The 22,361-nt window shown below is 50.0% G+C and overlaps 1 protein-coding gene across 1 annotated transcript in view; it reads right to left on the bottom strand.

The window, feature by feature from the left end:
- The window catches only part of LOC144676029 (protein HGH1 homolog), a 58,371-nt gene that overhangs the window by 3,807 nt on the left and 32,203 nt on the right, over positions 1–22,361 (bottom strand). Inside the window, exons 2-5 of the mRNA XM_078536552.1 lie at positions 9,199–9,299; positions 7,306–7,404; positions 5,093–5,184; positions 4,137–4,259 (exon numbers count right to left, since the gene is read on the bottom strand). Coding sequence (XP_078392678.1) covers positions 4,137–4,259; positions 5,093–5,184; positions 7,306–7,404; positions 9,199–9,299 — 415 coding nt within the window. The remainder of the gene's footprint in view (positions 1–4,136; positions 4,260–5,092; positions 5,185–7,305; positions 7,405–9,198; positions 9,300–22,361) is intronic.

Raw genomic sequence — 22,361 nt, forward strand, 5'->3', positions numbered from 1 at the left:
TGCCCTTGTCCTTCCTGGTAGCAGAGGTCATGGGTCACAGTGTATCTTGTAGATGGTACACACTGCTGCCACGGTGGTGGAGGGAGTGGATGGTGAAGGCGATGGATGGGGTTTCCAATCAAGTGGGCTGCATTTTCCTGGATGGTGTCGAGCTTCTTGAGTGTTGTGGGCGCTGCACTCACCCAGGCAAGTGGAGAATATTCCATCACACCCCTGACTTGTGTCTTGGAGATGATGGACAGGCTTTGGGGGATCAGTGGGTGAGTTACTCTCTGCAGAATTCCCAGCCTCTGACCAGCTTTGTAGCCACAGTATATGGCTAAGTCCAGTTCAATTCTGATCAATGCTAAGTCCCAGGATGTTGACAGAATTAATTAATGATCTCAAAGTGAAAGCGCACCTAGGTAGCAGGGTTTTAGAAGAAGTGACTAGTGAGAGTTGATACCTTGGTTTTAATTTTCCAAAATTTCCTAGATTCGGGAAGGGATTCATTAGATTGGAAAATAGCAAATGTAACTCGTTTATTCATAAGGAGGGGTGGAGACTGAAAGCAAGAAACTACAGGCCAGTTAGCATAATATGTCAGAGGGAAAAGGTTAAAAGCTATTATTAAAGATGTTATAGCAGGGCACCTAGAAAAGTTCAAGGTCATCAGGCAGAGTCAACATGGTTTTGTGAAAGGGAAATCATGTTTGACTAATTTATTGGAGTCTTTGAATGTGAGCCCTTATCCACATGTGCTGGATAAAGGGGAACCGGTGGATATACTGTACTTAGGCTTTTGATAAAGTGTCACATCAAAGGTTACTGCAAAAAAAAAGCTTATGGTGTAGGGGGTAACATATTGGCATGGATAGGCCATTGGCTAGCTAACAGGAAGCAGAAGGTAGGCAAAAACGGGTCTTTTTCTCGTTGACAAGCTGTAATGAGTGGTGTGTCACAGGGATCAGTGCTGGGACCTCAGTTTTTTACAATTTATATAAACGATTTGGATGTAGGGACCAAAGGTAAAGCTGCTAAATTTGCTGATGACAAAGATAGGTAGGAAAGTAAGTTGTGAAGAGGACGTAAGGAGGCAACAAATGGACAGAGAAAGGTTAACCGAGTGGGAAAAGGTCTGGGAAATGGAGTATATCATGTGGGCAAATGTGAAATTCTGCATTTTAGCAGGAAGAATATAAAGGATGCAGATTATGTAAATGGTGAGAGATTGCAGAGCTCTGAGATTCAGCAGGATCTGGGTGTCCTCGTGCATGAATCACAAAAGGCTAGTATGTAGGTACAGCAAGTGATTAAGAGAGTTAATAGAATGTTATTGTTTATTGTGAGGGGAATTGAATACAAAAGTAGGGAGGTTATGTTTCAGTTGTGGTCTCACCAATGCCCTGTACATCTGGAGTACGATGTACAGTATTGGTCTCCTCAATTAAGGAAAGATGTAAATGCATTAGCAGTTCGGAGAAGGTTTACTAGACTAATGACAGGAATGGACGGGTTTTCTTGGAAAGGGTGGGCTTGTATCCACTGGAGTTTAGAAGAGTAAGAGGCAACTTCGTTGAAACATATGAGATCCTGAAGGGACTTGACAGGGTGGATGTGGAGAGGATGTTTCCTCTTGTGGGAAAATCTGGAACTGGGGTCATTGTTTAAAAATAAGGGCTCGCCCATTTAAAATAGAGATGGGGAGAATTTTTTTCTCTCAGAGAGTTGAGAGTCTCTGGAACTCTTTTCCTGAAAAGGCGGTGGAAGCAGAGTCTTTGAATATTTTTAAGGCAGAGCTGGACAGATTCTTGATAAACAAGGGGGTGAAAGGTTATCGGGGGTAGGCGGGAATGTGGGGTTGAGGTTACAATCAGATCAGCCACGATCCTATTGAATGGCGGGGCAGGCTCGAGGGGCCGAGTGGCCTCCTCCTGCTCCTGATTCGTATGTATGTTCATACGATTCAGCGATGGCAATGCCATTGAATGTCAAGGGGAGATGGGTAGATCCTTGTAGGAGATGGTCACCGCCTGGCACTTGTGGACGTGAATGTTATGGCAATAAAAGCTGAAAATGCTGGAAAAACTCAGCAGGTCTGACCACATCTGTGGAGAGAGGAACAGAGTTAATGTTGGAGTCTGTATGACCCTTCCTCAGAGCTGAAGGTATCGATATCGAGGTGTCAGTCACTGGAATCTGAGATACACAGATAACCGGGACAGCTGGTCTGAAACACTTGGCACCTATTGTAATAGATAGTGAGCCTATGTGACCAAGAACACATCCCCAATCTCGAAAGGACAGGGGCTAAATGTATAAAAGACAACGAAACAACTTAAGAGGGCAGAGAACCGACTTGGACTGGGTTGACCAAGACAGGCCTCCGGGGGTATACTGTTAGAACATTTCCGGAAAGTGTCGATCCAGTGGAGGCCTCACAGCCTGTCACATCCTAACTAATCCACTCGGCACAAATTCAAAAACCACCCCAAAGGCTTAATTTATAACTAGATAGGTAATTGTTTCTAGAATTCAAAAAATAAAGCAACTGTTAACTGAAAAGATGTACAAGGGAGTTAAGGTGGGGGAAGGGATGTGATGACTGTCACTTTAAGACTAGTTCACCTGAGCTGGGGTGGGGGGGGGAGGTCAGTGATTTGTTCGACCGATATGTGGGTAGCGCGGGGGAATAAATTCTGGGGAGGGGTTTCCTCGGCGAAAATGTCTGTATGAGGGGCACAAGCAGCCACGGAAGCTCCCGTGTAAATATATTTTGTTTGGTTTGACTAAGAAGCCTCCCAGAGCATGTTTCTACCCCCTTTAGGGAAGGAAATCTGCCACCCTTACCTGGTCTGACCTACATGTGACTCCGGACCCACAGCAACGGGGCTGACTCTTAACTGCCCCTCTGAAATGGCCGAGCAAGACACTCAGCTGAAGGGCAATCGGGGATGGGCATCAAATGCTGGCCTTGCCAGCGATGCCCATATCCCATGAAATACAGAAAGAAAATAGGAGCTGGAGGTGGCTGTTCAGCCCTTCGAACCTGCTCCACCATTTAACAAGATCACAGCTAAAGTATCTACCTTAACTCCACCTTCTCGTATTATCTCCCTGTCCATTAAAGTTCAAAGATCCATCGATCTCTGTCTTGAATGGACTCAACAATGGAACATCCACAACCCCATGTTGTGGAGAATTCCAAAAATTCACAACCTTTTGAGTGTAAAGATTTTGCCTCATCTCCGTCCCAAATGATCGATCCCTTATCCTGAAACCGTGCCGCTGTGCTCCGGATTCCCATTTTCCCAGTAGCTACATTGTCAAGCCCCTTAAGAATTTTCCACGTTTCAATTGAAGCATAGTCACTGCTGTAACGCAGGGAGTGTGGCAGCCAATTCCTGCACAGCAAGATCCCACAAACAACAATATGACCAATGACCAGAACAGCCGTTAATGAGATTGACTGAGGGATGCGTGTTGGTCAGGACACCGGGAGAACTCCTCTCCAAAGTGGAGAGGGGACTCTCACCCATGGCCTTCTGACTCTGAGGCAAGAGTGCGACATACCAAGCCACAGACGAGAGAACAGCAGCTTGCGCGAAATCTCCAGAGCAGGAACTTCGTTGGGAAGGGTATCACAGGATCACAGAATTTTAACTGCACAGGAGACCATTCGGCCCATCGTGTCTGCACTGGCTCTCCAAATGAGCATTACGACCTAGTGCCTTTGCCCTGCCTTTTCCCTGTATCCTTGCACGTTGTTTCTATTCAAATAATCATCTAATGCCATCTTCAATGCCTCGATTGAACCTGCCTCCACCACACTTCCAGCCAGTGCATTCCAGACCCGAACCACTCGTGTGAACAAGTTTTTTCTCACTTGCTTCTTTTGCAAATCACTTTAAATCTGTGCCTTCTCGTTCTTGATCCTTTTATGGGTGGGAACAGCTCTGTCCAGCCCTCTCATGATTTTGAACATCTCTATCAAGTCCCCTCTTAGGCTTCTTCTCTCATCCCTATTCCAGTCGGCACCACCAAGAGAGGGGAGGGAGGGAGGGAGGGAGAAAGGAAGGGGGACGGGGGGGGGGGGGGACAAAAGGAGTAGGGGGAGGAAGGGGAACATGCTTCGTGAAGCTCTCCAGGACTCCCACCTCAATCAGCTTCTCACATGCAGCACTGACATCGGGCTCCTTCTCCCACTTGTGGAACTCTCGCAGGATCACATAGGCATTCTTCTCCTTCACCATCTTACGCCCATCCCTCGTGGCAGTGAGCTACAAAGGAGAGTAAGTGGGATTTATCCAGAGAGACAGGGACATTCCAAAACCACTCAGTGTACTTTCCGATCACATGAAGGAACAAATGGAGCTATTTTTTTGGGAGATAAAACTTTAATTACACTGTAAAGTTGAGAGGAGTGGATTATCAGCCTATTTGGGCACAGCATCAAACGCTCCCAGGGCAGGGACAGCACAGGGTTAGATACAGAGTAAAGCTCCCTCTACACTGTCCCCATCAAACACTCCCGGGACAGGTACAGCACGGGGTTAGATACAGAGTAAAGCTCCCTCTACACTGTCCCCATCAAACACTCCCAGGGCAGGTACAGCACGGGGTTAGATACAGAGTAAAGCTCCCTCTACACCGTCCCCATCAAACACTCCCAGGACAGGTACAGCACGGGGTTAGATACAGAGTAAAGCTCCCTCTACACCGTCCCCATCAAACACTCCCAGGACAGGTACAGCACAGGGTTAGATACAGAGTAAAGCTCCCGCTACACTGTCCCCATCAAACACTCCCAGGACAGGTACAGCATGGGGTTAGATATAGAGTAAAGCTCCCTCTACACTGTCCCCATCAAACACTCCCAGGACAGGTACAGCATGGGGTTAGATATAGAGTAAAGCTCCCTCTACACTGTCCCCATCAAACACTCCCAGGACAGGTACAGCATGGGGTTAGATACAGAGTAAAGCTCCCTCTACACTGTCCCCATCAAACACTCCCAGGACAGGTACAGCACAGGGTTAGATACAGAGTAAAGCTCCCTCTACACTGTCCCATTAGAAAGCCTTTCTATTTGCATTGCCCAGCAGGCACGTACTAGGTTGATGGCCTCAAGAAGCATTTTGCGGATGTCTGGGTCCTTCTCACGCTGCTTGTCCTCAGGGAGATACTGGAGGTCCACAGGCAGCCCTACATGGGAACAGAGAGAGAAAAACTAAAGCTTCAGATCAGGAGGGAGACGTCAGCTATCATTAAACAATTGATAACGCAATCTATTCCAAGAAGAGAATTAAGGACTGTTCAAATGGTGCCAATTGAGCTGTGTCACCCTCTCACCTTTCCCACCATCTGTCTCCTCTGAAGGTCCATCACTGACAGTTGATATCCTGAACACTGATCTAAACTCTCCTGAACCTTACACTACATTTTCTTTCACCTTGTCCCACCCCTCTCTTGTTACTCCTTCACAAGCCCTAGTTCCCCAACCTTCCCTCCTGTGTATCTCACATAGATATCCCTCACTCTACCTTCCCTCTATCAGTTTAGGGAAACTCCTCATTCTCAGTTAATTTAATCTTTATCTTCCCTTCTCTTGCATCCCCCCCCACCATCCCCCAAATTAATTGACCTTCTGCCTACACTAAGCCTTGCCCGCTGAATAAACTCTTACCCACACCCCCTACCCCCTCCCTCCCCAATCCTCGACCTTGCCTTCCCTTGCGGCTTCTCCACTCCGACTGTCTTGCTCACTGACCTGACCACCTCTAACCGTTTCCTTGTATCCTTCACTATCCACGTTCACCTGCTCCCCTTTCCGAATTCCACTCCCTTCAATGTACGCCTCTGGAATAATCTCTGTCCCAAATCTCTTACAACTGCACTTTCTAATCCCCAGCTCCCTAATCCTCCACTCACTGTAACTCTGTAACTGTCAGTCTGGATAACCATTCGGTCTGGTACACCTTTATTGCCTTTCGGTGTATGGATCCAAGCCAGATGCCAAAGGACGAAACAAGGCCCAGATCCTTTCCTTGTTAGTAGGTTTAATCACAGGAAGCAGCATTACCGGTTTCTGCTTAACCACCAATGCAATGTTGCAGCTGACTCTCTTTATTTGTGCTCATAGTCTTTAATCAAAAAAAATGCCCATCTCCTGTGTATTTTTAACATAACCAAACATTAATACTCTTCTGTCAATCTCTCCCATCGTAGGTAATCTTCCCACTAGCACCCCCCATTTCAATCCCTCAAGTGCAGACTCGAGTGTATCTGCTTTAACCATCCACCACCAGATCTGATTGGACCACTGGGCTGACAGGCTACAATCTCCTTTACCCCAAACCCCTCATCAGTTCAAGATTAATCTGGACAGCAAACAAAACCCCGTGGTGTCTTTCCTCCAGTACTACCCATCTTAAAACCTCCCCTGCCCCACCCCCCACCCGCTGTCCTTTCCCCACTGATCCCTGTACCTTCCCCACATTCTCCATCATCCCACATTCCCTGTCTCTCCTTACCCCACTGATCCCTGTGCCTTCCCCACATTCTCCATCATCCCACATTCCCTGTCTCTCCTTACCCCACTGATCCCAGTGCCTTCCCCACATTCCCTGTCTCTCCTTACCCCACTGATCCCAGTGCCTTCCCCACATTCCCTGTCTCTCCTTACCCCACTGATCCCAGTGCCTTCCCCACATTCCCTGTCTCTCCTTACCCCACTGATCACTGTGCCTTCCCCACATTCCCTGTCTCTCCTTACCCCAATGATCCCAGTGCCTTCCCCACATTCCCTGTCTCTCCTTACCCCACTGATCACTGTGCCTTCCCCACATTCCCTGTCTCTCCTTACCCCACTGATCACTGTGCCTTCCCCACATTCCCTGTCTCTCCTTACCCCACTGATCACTGTGCCTTCCCCACATTCCCTGTCTCTCCTTACCCCAATGATCCCAGTGCCTTCCCCACATTCCCTCTCTCCTTACCCCACTGATCCCAGTGCCTTCCCCACATTCCCTGTCTCTCCTTACCCCACTGATCCCAGTGCCTTCCCCACATTCCCTGTCTCTCCTTACCCCACTGATCCCTGTGCCTTCCCCACATTCTCCATCATCCCACATTCTGTCTCTCCTTACCCCACTGATCCCAGTGCCTTCCCCACATTCCCTGTCTCTCCTTACCCCACTGATCCCAGTGCCTTCCCCACATTCCCTGTCTCTCCTTACCCCACTGATCCCAGTGCCTTCCCCACATTCCGTCTCTCCTTACCCCACCGATCTCAGTGCCTTCCCAACATTCCTCATTCTTCCTCACCTTCCATTTCATCCTCGCTCAACTCCTCAGGACCAGCCAATGGCAGCAGCAGGAATGGGAGGATGTCAACTTCGCTGCCAAGCAACCACTCGTGATGTGCTGTAGTGAGGAGATAAAGAGAGGATGACTGAACAGCCCGATGGAGGCAATGGGGTTCCTTATAAGAAGCTGGCAAATTCTGCCCAAATAAACAGGACCCATTTTACCAGCAGCAAGGTTCATCCACCATGACGCCCCTTCAACGTTAAGAGGCAAATATCTCATCTGGAAGGCTGCAGTGCTGACAATGCAGCACTCCTGGAATACTGCGCACTCTCAGGACTGTGCTCGCTTAGTACAGGATTTATTTTTGCTTTTAATTTTGGACTAGCTAGTTGGACTGTAATGGTCTTTCTCAGGTAATGCACGATGATGACAAGATAAAGTGAGAGGGTGGGCTAGTGAGTTTAAAAAAAATTCTTTCACAGGATGTGGGTGTTGTTGGCTGGGCCAGCATTTATTGCCTGTACCTAACTGCCCTCAAGAAGGTGGTGGTGAGCTGCCTTCTTGAACCGCTGCAGTCCATGTGGTGTAGGTACACCCACAGTGCTGTTAGGAAAGGAGTTCCAAGATTTTGACCCAGCAACAGTGAAGGAACGGCGATATATTTCCAAGTCAGGGTGGTGAGTGAGTTGGAGGGGAACTTGCAGGCGGTGGTGTTCCCAGTTGCCTGCAGCCCTTGACCTTCTAGGTAGCGGTGGTGCTGTCGAAGGAGCCTTGCCGAGTTGCTGAAGTGCATCTTGTAGATGGTACACAATGCTGCCACTGTGCATCGGGTGGTAGAGTGTTGGGAGTTCCTATGACGAAGAGACATACACAGTATCTTACTCACATCCCTCAGAAATATCCCTAGGCAGTGTGTCGACTCTTTGAAAGAGCAATCCAAATAGTCCCAGGCCCCTGCTCTTTCACCAGAGCCCTGCAAATATCTCCTTTCTAACAAATGAACCAATTACATTTTGAAAGTCATTATCGAATCAGCTCTCTTTCGGGCAGTTCATTCCTGATTGGAACAGGATTTCCAGATATTTTTCCTAAGTGATCCAACATCCCCAGATGCAGGAACATCTGTTCCTTAAATTCTCCTATGGATGGATTCTAGATCTCAACACCCTGCTCTTCAACCCCCTCCTTGTCTAAAGAGGTTTATGGGACGGTGAACATAAAGAAATAGGAGCAAGAGTAGACCACTCAGCCCATCGAGCCTGCTCTGCTGTTCAATACCATTGTGGCTGATCTTGGGCTTCAACTCCATTTTCCTGCCCGCTTCCCGTATCCCTTAATTCCCCGGGAGACCAAAAATCTGCCTCTCCCAGCCTTAAATATATTCAACGATGGAGCATCCACAACTCTCTGGGGCAGAGAATTCCAAAGATTCACAGCCCTTTGAGTGAAGTAATTTCTCCTCATCTCAGTCCTAAATGATCGGCCCCTTATCCTGAGGCTCTGTCCCCATGTTATGGATTCCCCCACCAGGAGAAACAATCTCTCAGCCCTCGCCCTATCAAACCCTCTTCAGAATCTTGTAGGTTGCAATAAGATCGCCTCTGACTATTTTAAATTTGTGAAGTTCCATAGGCACCAGATCACCACAAAGGTCAGTTGTCACGTGCGATCCCACTGGAGAGCGGGAAGGTCAGCGCGGCTGGGGTCACATACGAACAGGACCTGGTCACTCAGCCCGCATGAGCACGTTTTCCATTCAGACCTGTATCATAACGCCATCAGCCTGCCTGGCCAGAAGGTATCAGGGGTGCCAGGCAGGTTAGGCAGCTCAGATACGTTCAAGCGTTCAGCGGCTGCATCTCCCAGGTGGCTGCCGCTCAGCTCCAGTCAACAAAGTGAGGCACTCACAATGATCAAAGCAGCAATTGCGGAGCGTGCCCACAACACCTCCTCTCCGCACACTGGAATCCTCGTACTGCGTGTAAGGGAGAAGTCGCTGAACAACACACCTGGAGGAGAAGGAACAAATCACACAGATTGGCATGGGAGTTCACCACAAATAATGACAGCTCTTCCTATAGGTAGAGAGTAAAGCTCCCTCTACCCTGTCCCCATCAAACACTCCCAGGACAGGTACAGCACGGGGTTAGATACAGAGTAAAGCTCCCTCTACACTGTACCCATCAAACTCTCCCAGGACAGGTACAGCACGGGGTTAGATACAGAGTAAAGCTCCCTCTACCCTGAACCCATCAAACACTCCCAGGACAGGTACAGCACGGGAGTTAGATACAGAGTAAAGCTCCCTCTACACTGTCGCCATCAAACACTCCCAGGACAGGTACAGCACGGGGTTAGATACAGAGAAAAGCTCCCTCTACACTGTCCCCATCAAACACTCCCAGGACAGGTACAGCACGGCGTTAGATACAGAGTAAAGCTCCCTCTACCCTGTCCCCATCAAACACACCCAGGACAGGTACAGCATGGGGATAGATACAGTGTAAAGCTCCCTCTACCTTTCCCCATCAAACACTCCCAGGACAGGTACAGCACGGGGTTAGATACAGAGTAAAGCTCCCTCTACCCTGTCCCCATCAAACACTCCCAGGACAGGTACAGCACGGGAGTTAGATACAGAGTAAAGCTCCGTCTACACTGTCCCCATCAAACACTCCCAGGACAGGTACAGCACGGGGTTAAATACAGAGTAAAGCTCCCTCTACACTGTCCCCATCAAACACACCCAGGACAGGTACAGCACGGGGTTAGATACAGAGTAAAGCTCCCTCAACACTGTCCCCATCAAACACTCCCACGGCAGGTACAGCACGGGGTTAGATACATAGTAAAGCTCCCTCTACACTATCCACATCAAAGACTCCCATGACAGGTACAGCACGGGAGTTAGATACAGAGTAAAGCTCCCTCTACACTGTCCCCATCAAATGCTCCCAGGACAGGTACAGCACGGGAGTTAGATACAGAATAAAGCTCCCTCTACACTGTCCCCATCAAACACTCCTAGGACAGGTACAGCACGGGGTTCGATACAGAGTAAAGCTCTGTCTACACTGTCCCCATCAAACACTCCCAGGACGGGTACAGCACGGGGTTAGATACAGAGTAAAGCTCCCTCTACACTGTCCCCATCAAACACTCCCAGGACAGGTACAGCACGGGGTAAGATACAGAGTAAAGCTCCCTCTACACTGTACCCATCAAACACTCCCATGACAGGTACAGCACGGGAGTTAGATACAGAGTAAAGCTCCCTCTACACTGTCCCCATCAAATGCTCCCAGGACAGGTACAGCACGGGAGTTAAATACAGAGTAAAGCTCCCTTTACACTGTCCACATCAAACACTCCCAGGACAGGTACAGCACTGGGTTAGATAAAGAGTAAAGCTCCCTCTACACTGTCCCCATCAAACACTCCCAGGACAGGTACAGCTCGGGGTTAGATACAGAGTAAAGCTCCCTCTACATTGTCCCCATCAAACTCTCCCAGGACAGGTACAGAACGGGGTTAGATATAGAGTAAAGCTCCCTCCACACTGTCCCCATCAAACACTCCCAGGAGAGGTACAGCACGGGGTTAGATACAGAGTAAAGCACCCTCTACACTGTCCCCATCAAACACTCCCAGGACAGGTACAGCACGGGGTTAGATACAGAGTAAACCTCCCTGTACACTGTCTCCATCAAACACACCCAGGACAGGTACAGCACGGGAGTTAGATACAGAGTAAACCTCCCTCTACACTATCTCATCAGATGTTCTCAGTGGGGGTACAGCACGGGGTTAGATACAGAGTAAAGCTCCCTCTACACTGTCCCCATCAAACACTCCCAGGGCAGGTACAGCATGGGGTTAGATACAGAGTAAAGTTCCCTCTACACTGTCCCCATCAAACACTCCCAGGACAGGTTCAGCACGGGAGTTAGATACAGAGTAAAGCTCCCTCTACACTGTCCCCATCAAACGCTCCCAGGACAGGTACAGCACGGGAGTAAGATACAGAGTAAAGCTCCCTCTACAATGTCCCCATCAAACACTCCCAGGACAGGTACAGCACGGGGTTAGATACAGAGTAAAGCTCTCTCTGCACTTTCCCCATCAAACACTCCCAGGACAGGTACAGCACGGGGTTAGATACAGAGTAAAGCTCCCTCTACACTGTCCCCATCAAACACTCCCAGGACAGGTACAGCACGGGGTTAGATACAGAGTAAAGCTCCCTCTACACTATCTCATCAGATGTTCTCAGTGGGGGTACAGCATGGGGTTAGATACAGAGTAAAGCTCCCTTTACACTGTACCCATCAAACACTCCCAGGACAGGTACAGCACGGGGTTAGATACAGAGTAAAGTTCCCTCTACACTGTCCCCAACAAACACTCCCAGGACAACGACAGCACGGGGTTAGATACAGAGTAAAGCTCCCTCTACACTGTCCCCATCAAACACTCCCAGGACAGGTACAGCACGGGGTTAGATACAGAGTAAAGCTCCCTCTACACTGTACCCATCAAACACTCCCATGACAGGTACAGCACGGGAGATAGATACAGAGTAAAGCTCCCTCTACACTGTCCCCATCAAATGCTTCCAGGACAGGTACAGCACGGGAGTTAGATACAGAGTAAAGCTCCCTCTGCACTGTCCCCATCAAATGCTCCCAACACAGGTACAGCACGGGAGTTAGATACAGAGTAAAGCTCCCTCTACACTGTCCCCATCAAAAACTCCCAGGACAGGTACAGCAAGGGGTTCGATACAGAGTAAAGCTCTCTCTACACTGTCCCCATCAAACACTCCCAGGACAGGTACAGCACGGGGTTAGATACAGAGTAAAGCGCCATCTACACTGTCCCCATCAAACACTCCCAGGGCAGGTACAGCACGGGGTTAGATACAGAGTAAAGCTCCCTCTACACTGTACCCATCAAACACCCCCATGACAGGTACAGCACGGGAGTTAGATACAGAGTAAAGCTCCCTCTACACTGTCCCCATCAAATGCTCCCAGGACAGGTACAGCACGGGAGTTAGATACAGAGTAAAGCTCCCTCTACACTGTCCACATCAAACACTCCCAGGACAGGTACAGCATGGGGTTCGATATAGAGTAAAGCTCTCTCTACACTGTCCCCATCAAACACTCCCAGGACAGGTACAGCATGGGGTTAGATACAGAGTAAAGCTCCCTCTACACTGTCCCCATCAAACACTCCAAGGACAGGTACAGCGTGGGGTTAAACACAGAGTAAAGCTCCCTTTACACTGGCCCCATCAAACACTTCCAGGACAGATATAGCACGGGGTTAGATACAGAGTAAAGCTCCGTCTACACTGTCCCCATCAAACAATCCCAGGACAGGTACAGCTCGGGGTTAGATACAGAGTAAAGCTCCCTCTACATTGTCCCTTTAAACTCTCCCAGGACAGGTACAACACGGGGTTAGATACAGCGTAAAGCTCCCTCCACACTGTCCCCATCAAACACTCCCAGGACAGGTACAGCACGGGAGTAAGATACAGAGTAAAGCTCCCTCTACACTATCTCATCAGATGTTCTCAGTGGGGGAACAGCATGGGGTTAGATGCAGAGTAAAGCTCCCTCTACACTGTCCCCATCAAACACTCCCAGGACAGGTACAGCACGGGGTTAGATGCAGAGTAAAGTTCCCTCTACACTGTCCCCATCAAACACGCCCTGGACAGATACCACACAGGGTTAGATACAGGGTAAAGCTCCCTCTACACTGTCCCCATCAAACACTCCCAGGACAGGTACAGCACGGGGTTAGATACAGAGTAAAGCTCCCTCTACACTGTCCCCATCAAACACTCCCAGGGCAGGTACAGCACGGGGTTAGATACAGAGTAAAGCTCCCTCTACACTGTCCCCAGCAAATACACCCAGGACAGGTACAGCACGGGGTTAAATACAGAGTAAAGCTCTGTCTACACTGTCCCCATCAAACACTCCCAGGACAGGTACAGCACGGGGTTAGATACAGAGTAAAGCTCCCTCTACACTGTCCCCAGCAAATACACCCAGGACAGGTACAGCATGGGGTTAGATACAGAGTAAAGCTCCCTCTACACTGTCCCCATCAAACACTCCAAGGACAGGTACAGCGTGGGGTTAAACACAGAGTAAAGCTCCCTTTACACTGGCCCCATCAAACACTTCCAGGACAGATATAGCACGGGGTTAGATACAGAGTAAAGCTCCGTCTACACTGTCCCCATCAAACAATCCCAGGACAGGTACAGCTCGGGGTTAGATACAGAGTAAAGCTCCCTCTACATTGTCCCTTTAAACTCTCCCAGGACAGGTACAACACGGGGTTAGATACAGCGTAAAGCTCCCTCCACACTGTCCCCATCAAACACTCCCAGGACAGGTACAGCACGGGAGTAAGATACAGAGTAAAGCTCCCTCTACACTATCTCATCAGATGTTCTCAGTGGGGGAACAGCATGGGGTTAGATGCAGAGTAAAGCTCCCTCTACACTGTCCCCATCAAACACTCCCAGGACAGGTACAGCACGGGGTTAGATGCAGAGTAAAGTTCCCTCTACACTGTCCCCATCAAACACGCCCTGGACAGACACCACACAGGGTTAGATACAGGGTAAAGCTCCCTCTACACTGTCCCCATCAAACACTCCCAGGACAGGTACAGCACGGGGTTAGATACAGAGTAAAGCTCCCTCTACACTGTCCCCATCAAACACTCCCAGGGCAGGTACAGCACGGGGTTAGATACAGAGTAAAGCTCCCTCTACACTGTCCCCAGCAAATACACCCAGGACAGGTACAGCACGGGGTTAGATACAGAGTAAAGCTCTGTCTACACTGTCCCCATCAAACACTCCCAGGACAGGTACAGCACGGGGTTAGATACAGAGTAAAGCACCCTCTACACTGTCCCCATCAAACAGTCCCAGGACAGATACAACACAGGGTTAGATACAGGGTAAAGCTCCCTCTACACTATCTCATCAGATGCTCTCAGTGGGAGTACAGCACGGCGTTAGATACAGAGTAAAGCTCCCTCTACACTGTCCCCATCAAACACTCCCAGGACAGGTACAGCACGGGGTTAGATACAGAGTAAAGCTCACTCTACACTGTCCACATCAAACACTCCCAGGACAGGTACAGCACGGGAGTTAGATACAGAGTAAAGCTCCCACTACACTGTCCCCATCAAACGCTCCCAGGACAGGTACAGCACGGGAGTAAGATACAGAGTAAAGCTCCCTCTACACTGTCCACATCAAACACTCCCAGGACAGGTACAGCACGGGGTTAGATACAGAGTAAAGCTCTCTCTACACTGTCCCCATCAAACACTCCCAGGACAGGTACAGCACGGGGTTAGATACAGAGTAAAGCTCCCTCTACACTGTCCCCATCAAACACTCCCAGGACAGGTACAGCACGGGGTTAGCGACAGAGTAAAACTCCCTCGACACTATCTCATCAGATGTTCTCAGTGGGGGTACAGCATGGGGTTAGATACAGAGTAAAGCTCCCTCTACACTGTCCCCATCAAACACACCCAGGACAGGTACAGCACGGGGTTAGATACAGAGTAAAGCTTCCTCTACACTGTTCCCATCAAACACTCCAAGGACAACTACAGCACGGGGTTAGATACAGAGTAAAGCTCCCTCTACACTGTCCCCATCAAACACTCCCAGGACAGCTACAGCACGGGGTTAGATACAGAGTAAAGCTCCCTCTACACTGTCCCCATCAAACACTCCCATGACAGATACCACACAGGGTTAGATACAGGGTAAAGCTCGCTCTACACTGTCCCCATGAAACACTCCCAGGACAGGTACAGCACGGGAGTGAGATACAGAGTAAAGCTCCCTCGACATTGTCCACATCAAATGCTCCCAGGACAGGTACAGCACGGGAGTTAGATACAGAGTAAAGCTCCCGCTACACTGTCCCCATCAAACACTCCCAGGACAGGTACAGCACAGGGTTCGAAACAGAGTAAAGCTCCCTCTACACTATCCCCATCAAACACTCCCATGACAGGTACAGCACGGGAGTTAGATACAGAGTAAAGCTCCCTCTACACTGTCCCCATCAAATGCTCCCAGGACAGGTACAGCACGGGAGTTAGATACAGAGTAAAGCTCCCACTACACTGTCCCCATCAAACGCTCCCAGGACAGGTACAGCACGGGAGTAAGATACAGAGTAAAGTTCCCTCTACACTGTCCCCATCAAACACTCCCAGGACAGGTACAGCACGGGGTTAGATACAGAGTAAAGCTCTCTCTACACTGTCCCCATCAAACACTCCCAGGACAGGTACAGCACGGGGTTAGATACAGAGTAAAGCTCCCACTAAACTGTCCCCATCAAACAATCCCAGGACAGGTACAGCTCGGGGTTAGATACAGAGTAAAGCTCCCTCTACATTGTCCCCATCAAACACTCCCAGGACAGGTACAGCACGGGGTTAGATACAGAGTAAAGCTCCCTCTACACTGTCCCCATCAAACACTCCCAGGACAGGTACAGCACAGGGTTAGATACAGAGTAAAGCTCCCTCTACACTGTCCGCATCAAACACACCCAGGACAGGTACAGCACGGGAGTTAGATACAGAGTAAAGCTCCCTCAACACTATCTCATCAGATGTTCTCAGTGGGGGTACAGCACGGGGTTAGATACAGAGTAAAGCTCCCTCTACACTGTACCCATCAAACACTCCCAGGGCAGGAACAGCACGGGGTTAGATACAAGTAAAGCTCCCTCTACACTGTCCCCATCAAACACTCCCAGGACAGGTACAGCATGGGGTTAAACACAGAGTAAAGCTCCCTTTACACTGGCCCCATGAAACACTCCCAGGACAGATACAGCACGGGGTTAGATACAGAGTAAAGCTCCCTCTACACTGTCCCCATCAAACACTCCCTGGAAAGATACCACACAGGGTTAGATACAGGGTTAAGCTCCCTCTACACTGCCCCATCAAACACTCCCAGGACAGGTACAGCACGGGGTTAGATACAGAGTAAAGCTCCCTCTACACTGTCCCCATCAAACACTCCCAGGGCAGGTACAGCACGGGGTTAGATACAGAGTAAAGCTCCCCCTACACTGTACCCATCAAACACTCCCATGACAGGTACAGCACGGGAGTTAGATACAGAGTAAAGCTCCCTCTACACTGTCCCCATCAAATGCTCCCAGGACAGGTACAGCACGGGAGTTAGATACAGTGTAAAGCTCCCGCTACACTGTCCCCATCAAACACTCCCAGGACAGGTACAGCACGGGGTTCGATACAGAGTAAAGCTCCCTCTACACTGTCCCCATCAAACACTCCCAGGACAGGTACAGCACGGGGTTAGATACAGAGAAAAGCTCCCTCTACAATGTCCCCATCAAACACTCCCAGGACAGGTACAGCACGGGGTTAGATACAGAGTAAAGCGCCCGCTACACTGTCCCCATCAAACACTCCCAGGACAGATACAACACAGGGTTAGATACAGGGTAAAGCTCCCTCTACACTGTCCCCATCAAACACTCCCAGGATAGGTACAGCACGGGGTTAGATACAGAGTAAAGCTCCCTCTACACTGTCCCCATCAAACACTCCCAGGGCAGGTACAGCACGGGGTTAGATACAGAATAAAGCTCCCTCTACACTGTCCCCATCAAACACTCCCATGACAGGTACAGCACGGGAGTTAGATACAGAGTAAAGCTCCCTCTACACTGTCCCCATCAAATGCTCCCAGGACAGGGACAGCACGGGAGTTAGATACAGAGTAAAACTCCCTCTACACTGTCCGCATCAAACACTCCCAGGACAGGTACAGCACGGGGTTCGATACAGAGTAAAGCTTTCTCTACACTGTCCCCATCAAACACTCCGAGGACAGGTACAGCACGGGGTTAGATACAGAGTAAAGCTCCCTCTACACTGTCCCCATCAAACACTCCCAGGGCAGGTACAGCACGGGGTTAGATACAGAGTAAAGCTCCCTCTACACTGTACCCATCAAACACTCCCATGACAGGTACAGCACGGGAGTTAGATAAAGAGTAAAGCTCCCTCTACACTGTCCCCATCAAATGCTCCCAGGACAGGTACAGCACGGGAGTTAGATACAGAGTAAAGCTCCCTCTACACTGTCCACATCAAACACTCCCAGGACAGGTACAGCACGGGGTTCGATACAGAGTAAAGCACTCTCTACACTGTCCCCATCAAACACTCCCAGGACAGGTACAGCACGGGGTTAGATACAGAGTAAAGCTCCCTCTACACTGTCCCCATCAAACACTCCCAGGACAGGTACAGCATGGGGTTAGATACACAGTAAAGCTCCATCTACATTGTCCCCATCAAACTGTCCAGGACAGGTACAGCACGGGGTTAGATACAGAGTAAAGCTCCCTCCACACTGTCCCCATCAAACACTCCCAGGACAGGTACAGCACGGGGTTAGATACAAAGTAAAGCTCCCTCTACACTGTCCCCATCAAACACAACCAGGACAGGTACAGCACGGGAGTTAGATACAGAGTAAAGCTCCCTCTACACCATCTCATCAGATGTTCTCAGTGGGGGTACAGCACGGGGTTAGTTACAGAGTAAAGCTCCCTCTACACTGTCCCCATCAAACACACCCAGGACAGGTACAGCACGGGGTTAGATACAGAGTAAAGCTTCCTCTACACTGTTCCCATCAAACACTCCCAGGACAGGTACAGCACGGGGTTAGATACAGAGAAAAGCTCCCTCTACAATGTCCCCAACAAACACTCCCAGGACAGCTACAGCACGGGGTTAGATACAGAGTAAAGCTCCCTCTACACTGTCCCCATCAAACACTCCCAGGACAGATACCACACAGGGTTAGATACAGGGTAAAGCTCGCTCTACACTGTCCCCATGAAACACTCCCAGGACAGGTACAGCACGGGAGTGAGATACAGAGTAAAGCTCCCTCGACACTGTCCCCATCAAATGCTCCCAGGACAGGTACAGCACGGGAGTTAGATACAGAGTAAAGCTCCCGCTACACTGTCCCCATCAAACACTCCCAGGACAGGTACAGCACAGGGTTCGAAACAGAGTAAAGCTCCCTCTACACTATCCCCATCAAACACTCCCATGACAGGTACAGCACGGGAGTTAGATACAGAGTAAAGCTCCCTCTACACTGTCCCCATCAAATGCTCCCAGGACAGGTACAGCACGGGAGTTAGATACAGAGTAAAGCTCCCACTACACTGTCCCCATCAAACGCTCCCAGGACAGGTACAGCACGGGAGTAAGATACAGAGTAAAGCTCCCTCTACACTGTCCCCATCAAACACTCCCAGGACAGGTACAGCACGGGGTTAGATACAGAGTAAAGCTCTCTCTACACTGTCCCCATCAAACACTCCCAGGACAGGTACAGCACGGGGTTAGATACAGAGTAAAGCTCCCTCCACACTGTCCCCATCAAACACTCCAAGGACAGGTACAGCTCGGGGTTAGATACAGAGTAAAGCTCCCTCTACATTGTCCCCATCAAACACTCCCAGGACAGGTACAGCACGGGGTTAGATACAGAGTAAAGCTCCCTCTACACTGTCCCCATCAAACACTCCCAGGACAGGTACAGCACGGGGTGAGATACAGAGTAAAGCTCGCTCTACACTGTCCGCATCAAACACACCCAGGACAGGTACAGCACGGGAGTTAGATACAGAGTAAAGCTCCCTCTACACTATCTCATCAGATGTTCTCAGTGGGGGTACAGCACGGGGTTAGATACAGAGTAAAGCTCCCTCTACACTGTACCCATCAAACACTCCCAGGGCAGGAACAGCACGGGGTTAGATACAAGTAAAGCTCCCTCTACACTGTCCTCATCAAACACTCCCAGGACAGGTACAGCACGGGAGTAAGACACAGAGTAAAGCTCCCTCTACACTGTCCCCATCAAACACTCCCAGGACAGGTACAGCACGGGGTTCGATACAGAGTAAAGCTCTCTCTACACTGTCCCCATCAAACACTCCCAGGACAGGTACAGCACGGGGTTAGATACAGAGTAAAGCTCCCACTACACTGTCCCCATCAAACACTCCCAGCACAGGTACAGCACGGGGTTAGCTACAGAGTAAAGCTCCCTCTACACTATCTCATCAGATGTTCTCAGTGGGGGTACAGCATGGGGTTAGATACAGAGTAAAGCTCCCTCTACACTGTCCACATCAAACACTCCCAGGACAGGTACAGCACGGGGTTCGATACAGAGTAAAGCTCTCTCTACACTGTCCCCAACAAACACTCCCAGGACAGGTACAGCACGGGGTTAGATACAGACTAAAGCTCCCTCTACACTGTCCCCATCAAACACTCCGAGGACAGGTACATCATGGGGTTAAACACAGAGTAAAGCTCCCTTTACACTGGCCCCATGAAACACTCCCAGGACAGATACAGCACGGGGTTAGGTACAGAGTAAAGCTCCCTCTACACTGACCCCATCAAACAATCCCAGGACAGGTACAGCTCGGGGTTAGATACAGAGTAAAGCTCCGTCTACATGGTCCCCATCAAACTGTCCCAGGGCAGGTACAGCACGGGGTTAGATACAGAGTAAAGCTCCCTCCACACTGTCCCCATCAAACACTCCCAGGACAGGTACAGCACGGGAGTAAGATACAGAGTAAAGCTCCCTCTACACTATCTCATCAGATGTTCTCAGAGGGGGAACAGCATGGGGTTACATGCAGAGTAAAGCTCCCTCTACACTGCCCCCATCAAACACTCCCAGGACAGGTACAGCACGGGGTTAGATACAGAGTAAAGTTCCCTCTACACTGTCCCCATCAAACACTCCCTGGACAGATACCACACAGGGTTAGATACAGGGTTAAGCTCCCTCTACACTGCCCCATCAAACACTCCCAGGACAGGTACAGCACGGGGTTAGATACAGAGTAAAGCTCCCTCTACACTGTCCCCATCAAACACTCCCAGGGCAGGTACAGCACGGGGTTAGATACAGAGTAAAGCTCTCTCTACACTGTCCCCATCAAACACACCCAGGACAGGTACAGCTCAGGGTTAGATACAGAGTAAAGCTCCCTCTACATTGTCCCCATCAAACTCTCCCAGGACAGGTACAGCACGGGGTTAGATACAGAGTAAAGCTCCCTCCACACTGTCCCCATCAAACACTCCCAGGACAGGTACAGCACGGGGTTAGATACAGAGTAAAGCTCCCTCTACACTGTCCCCATCAAACACTCCCAGGACAGGTACAGCACGGGGTTAGATACAGAGTAAAGCTCCCCCTACACTGTCCCCATCAAACACTCCCAGGGCAGGTACAGCACGGGGTTAGATACAGAGTAAAGCTCCCTCTACACTGTACGCATCAAACACTCCCAGCACAGGTACAGCATGGGGTTAGATACAGAGTAAAGCTCCCTCTACACTGTCCACATCAAACACTCCCAGGACAGGTACAGCACGGGGTTCGATACAGAGTAAAGCTCCCTCTACACTGTCCCCATCAAACACTCCCAGGACAGGTACAGCACGGGTTAGATACAGAGTAAAGCTCCCTCTACACTGTCCCCATCAAACACTCCCAGGACAGGTACAGCATGGGGTTAGATACAGAGTAAAGCTCCCTTTACACTGTCCCCATCAAACACTCCCAGAACAGGTACAGCTCGGGGTTAGATACAGAGTAAAGCTCCCTCTACATTGTCCCCATCAAACTCTCCCAGGACAGGTACAGCACGGGGTTAGATACAGGGTAAAGCTCCCTCCACACTGTCCCCATCAAACATCCCCAGGACAGGTACAGCACGGGGTTAGATACAGAGTAAAGCTCCCTCTACACTGTCCCCATCAAACACTCCCAGGACAGGTACAGCATGGGGTTAGATACAAAGTAAAGCTCCCTCTACACTGTCCCCATCAAACACACCCAGGACAGGTACAGCACGGGAGTTAGATACAGAGTAAAGCTCCCTCTACACTGTACCCATCAAACACTCCCAGGGCAGGAACAGCACGGGGTTAGATACAAGTAAAGCTCCCTCTACACTGTCCTCATCAAACACTCCCAGGACAGGTACAGCACGGGAGTAAGACACAGAGTAAAGCTCCCTCTACACTGTCCCCATCAAACACTCCCAGGACAGGTACAGCACGGGGTTCGATACAGAGTAAAGCTCTCTCTACACTGTCCCCATCAAACACTCCCAGGACAGGTACAGCACGGGGTTAGATACAGAGTAAAGCTCCCACTACACTGTCCCCATCAAACACTCCCAGCACAGGTACAGCACGGGGTTAGCTACAGAGTAAAGCTCCCTCTACACTATCTCATCAGATGTTCTCAGTGGGGGTACAGCATGGGGTTAGATACAGAGTAAAGCTCCCTCTACACTGTCCACATCAAACACTCCCAGGACAGGGACAGCACGGGGTTCGATACAGAGTAAAGCTCTCTCTACACTGTCCCCAACAAACACGCCCAGGACAGGTACAGCACGGGGTTAGATACAGACTAAAGCTCCCTCTACACTGTCCCCATCAAACACTCCCAGGACAGGTACAGCATGGGGTTAAACACAGAGTAAAGCTCCCTTTACACTGGCCCCATGAAACACTCCCAGGACAGATACAGCACGGGGTTAGGTACAGAGTAAAGCTCCCTCTACACTGACCCCATCAAACAATCCCAGGACAGGTACAGCTCGGGGTTAGATACAGAGTAAAGCTCCCTCTACATTGTCCCCATCAAACTGTCCCAGGGCAGGTACAGCAGGGGGTTAGATAAAGAGTAAAGCTCCCTCCACACTGTCCCCATCAAACACTCCCAGGACAGGTACAGCACGGGAGTAAGATACAGAGTAAAGCTCCCTCTACACTATCTCATCAGATGTTCTCAGAGGGGGAACAGCATGGGGTTACATGCAGAGTAAAGCTCCCTCTACACTGCCCCCATCAAACACTCCCAGGACAGGTACAGCACGGGGTTA

The sequence above is a fragment of the Cetorhinus maximus genome, unplaced genomic scaffold, assembly GCF_964194155.1.
Source record: "Cetorhinus maximus unplaced genomic scaffold, sCetMax3.hap1.1 HAP1_SCAFFOLD_1302, whole genome shotgun sequence".
Classification (NCBI taxonomy): domain Eukaryota; kingdom Metazoa; phylum Chordata; class Chondrichthyes; order Lamniformes; family Cetorhinidae; genus Cetorhinus; species Cetorhinus maximus.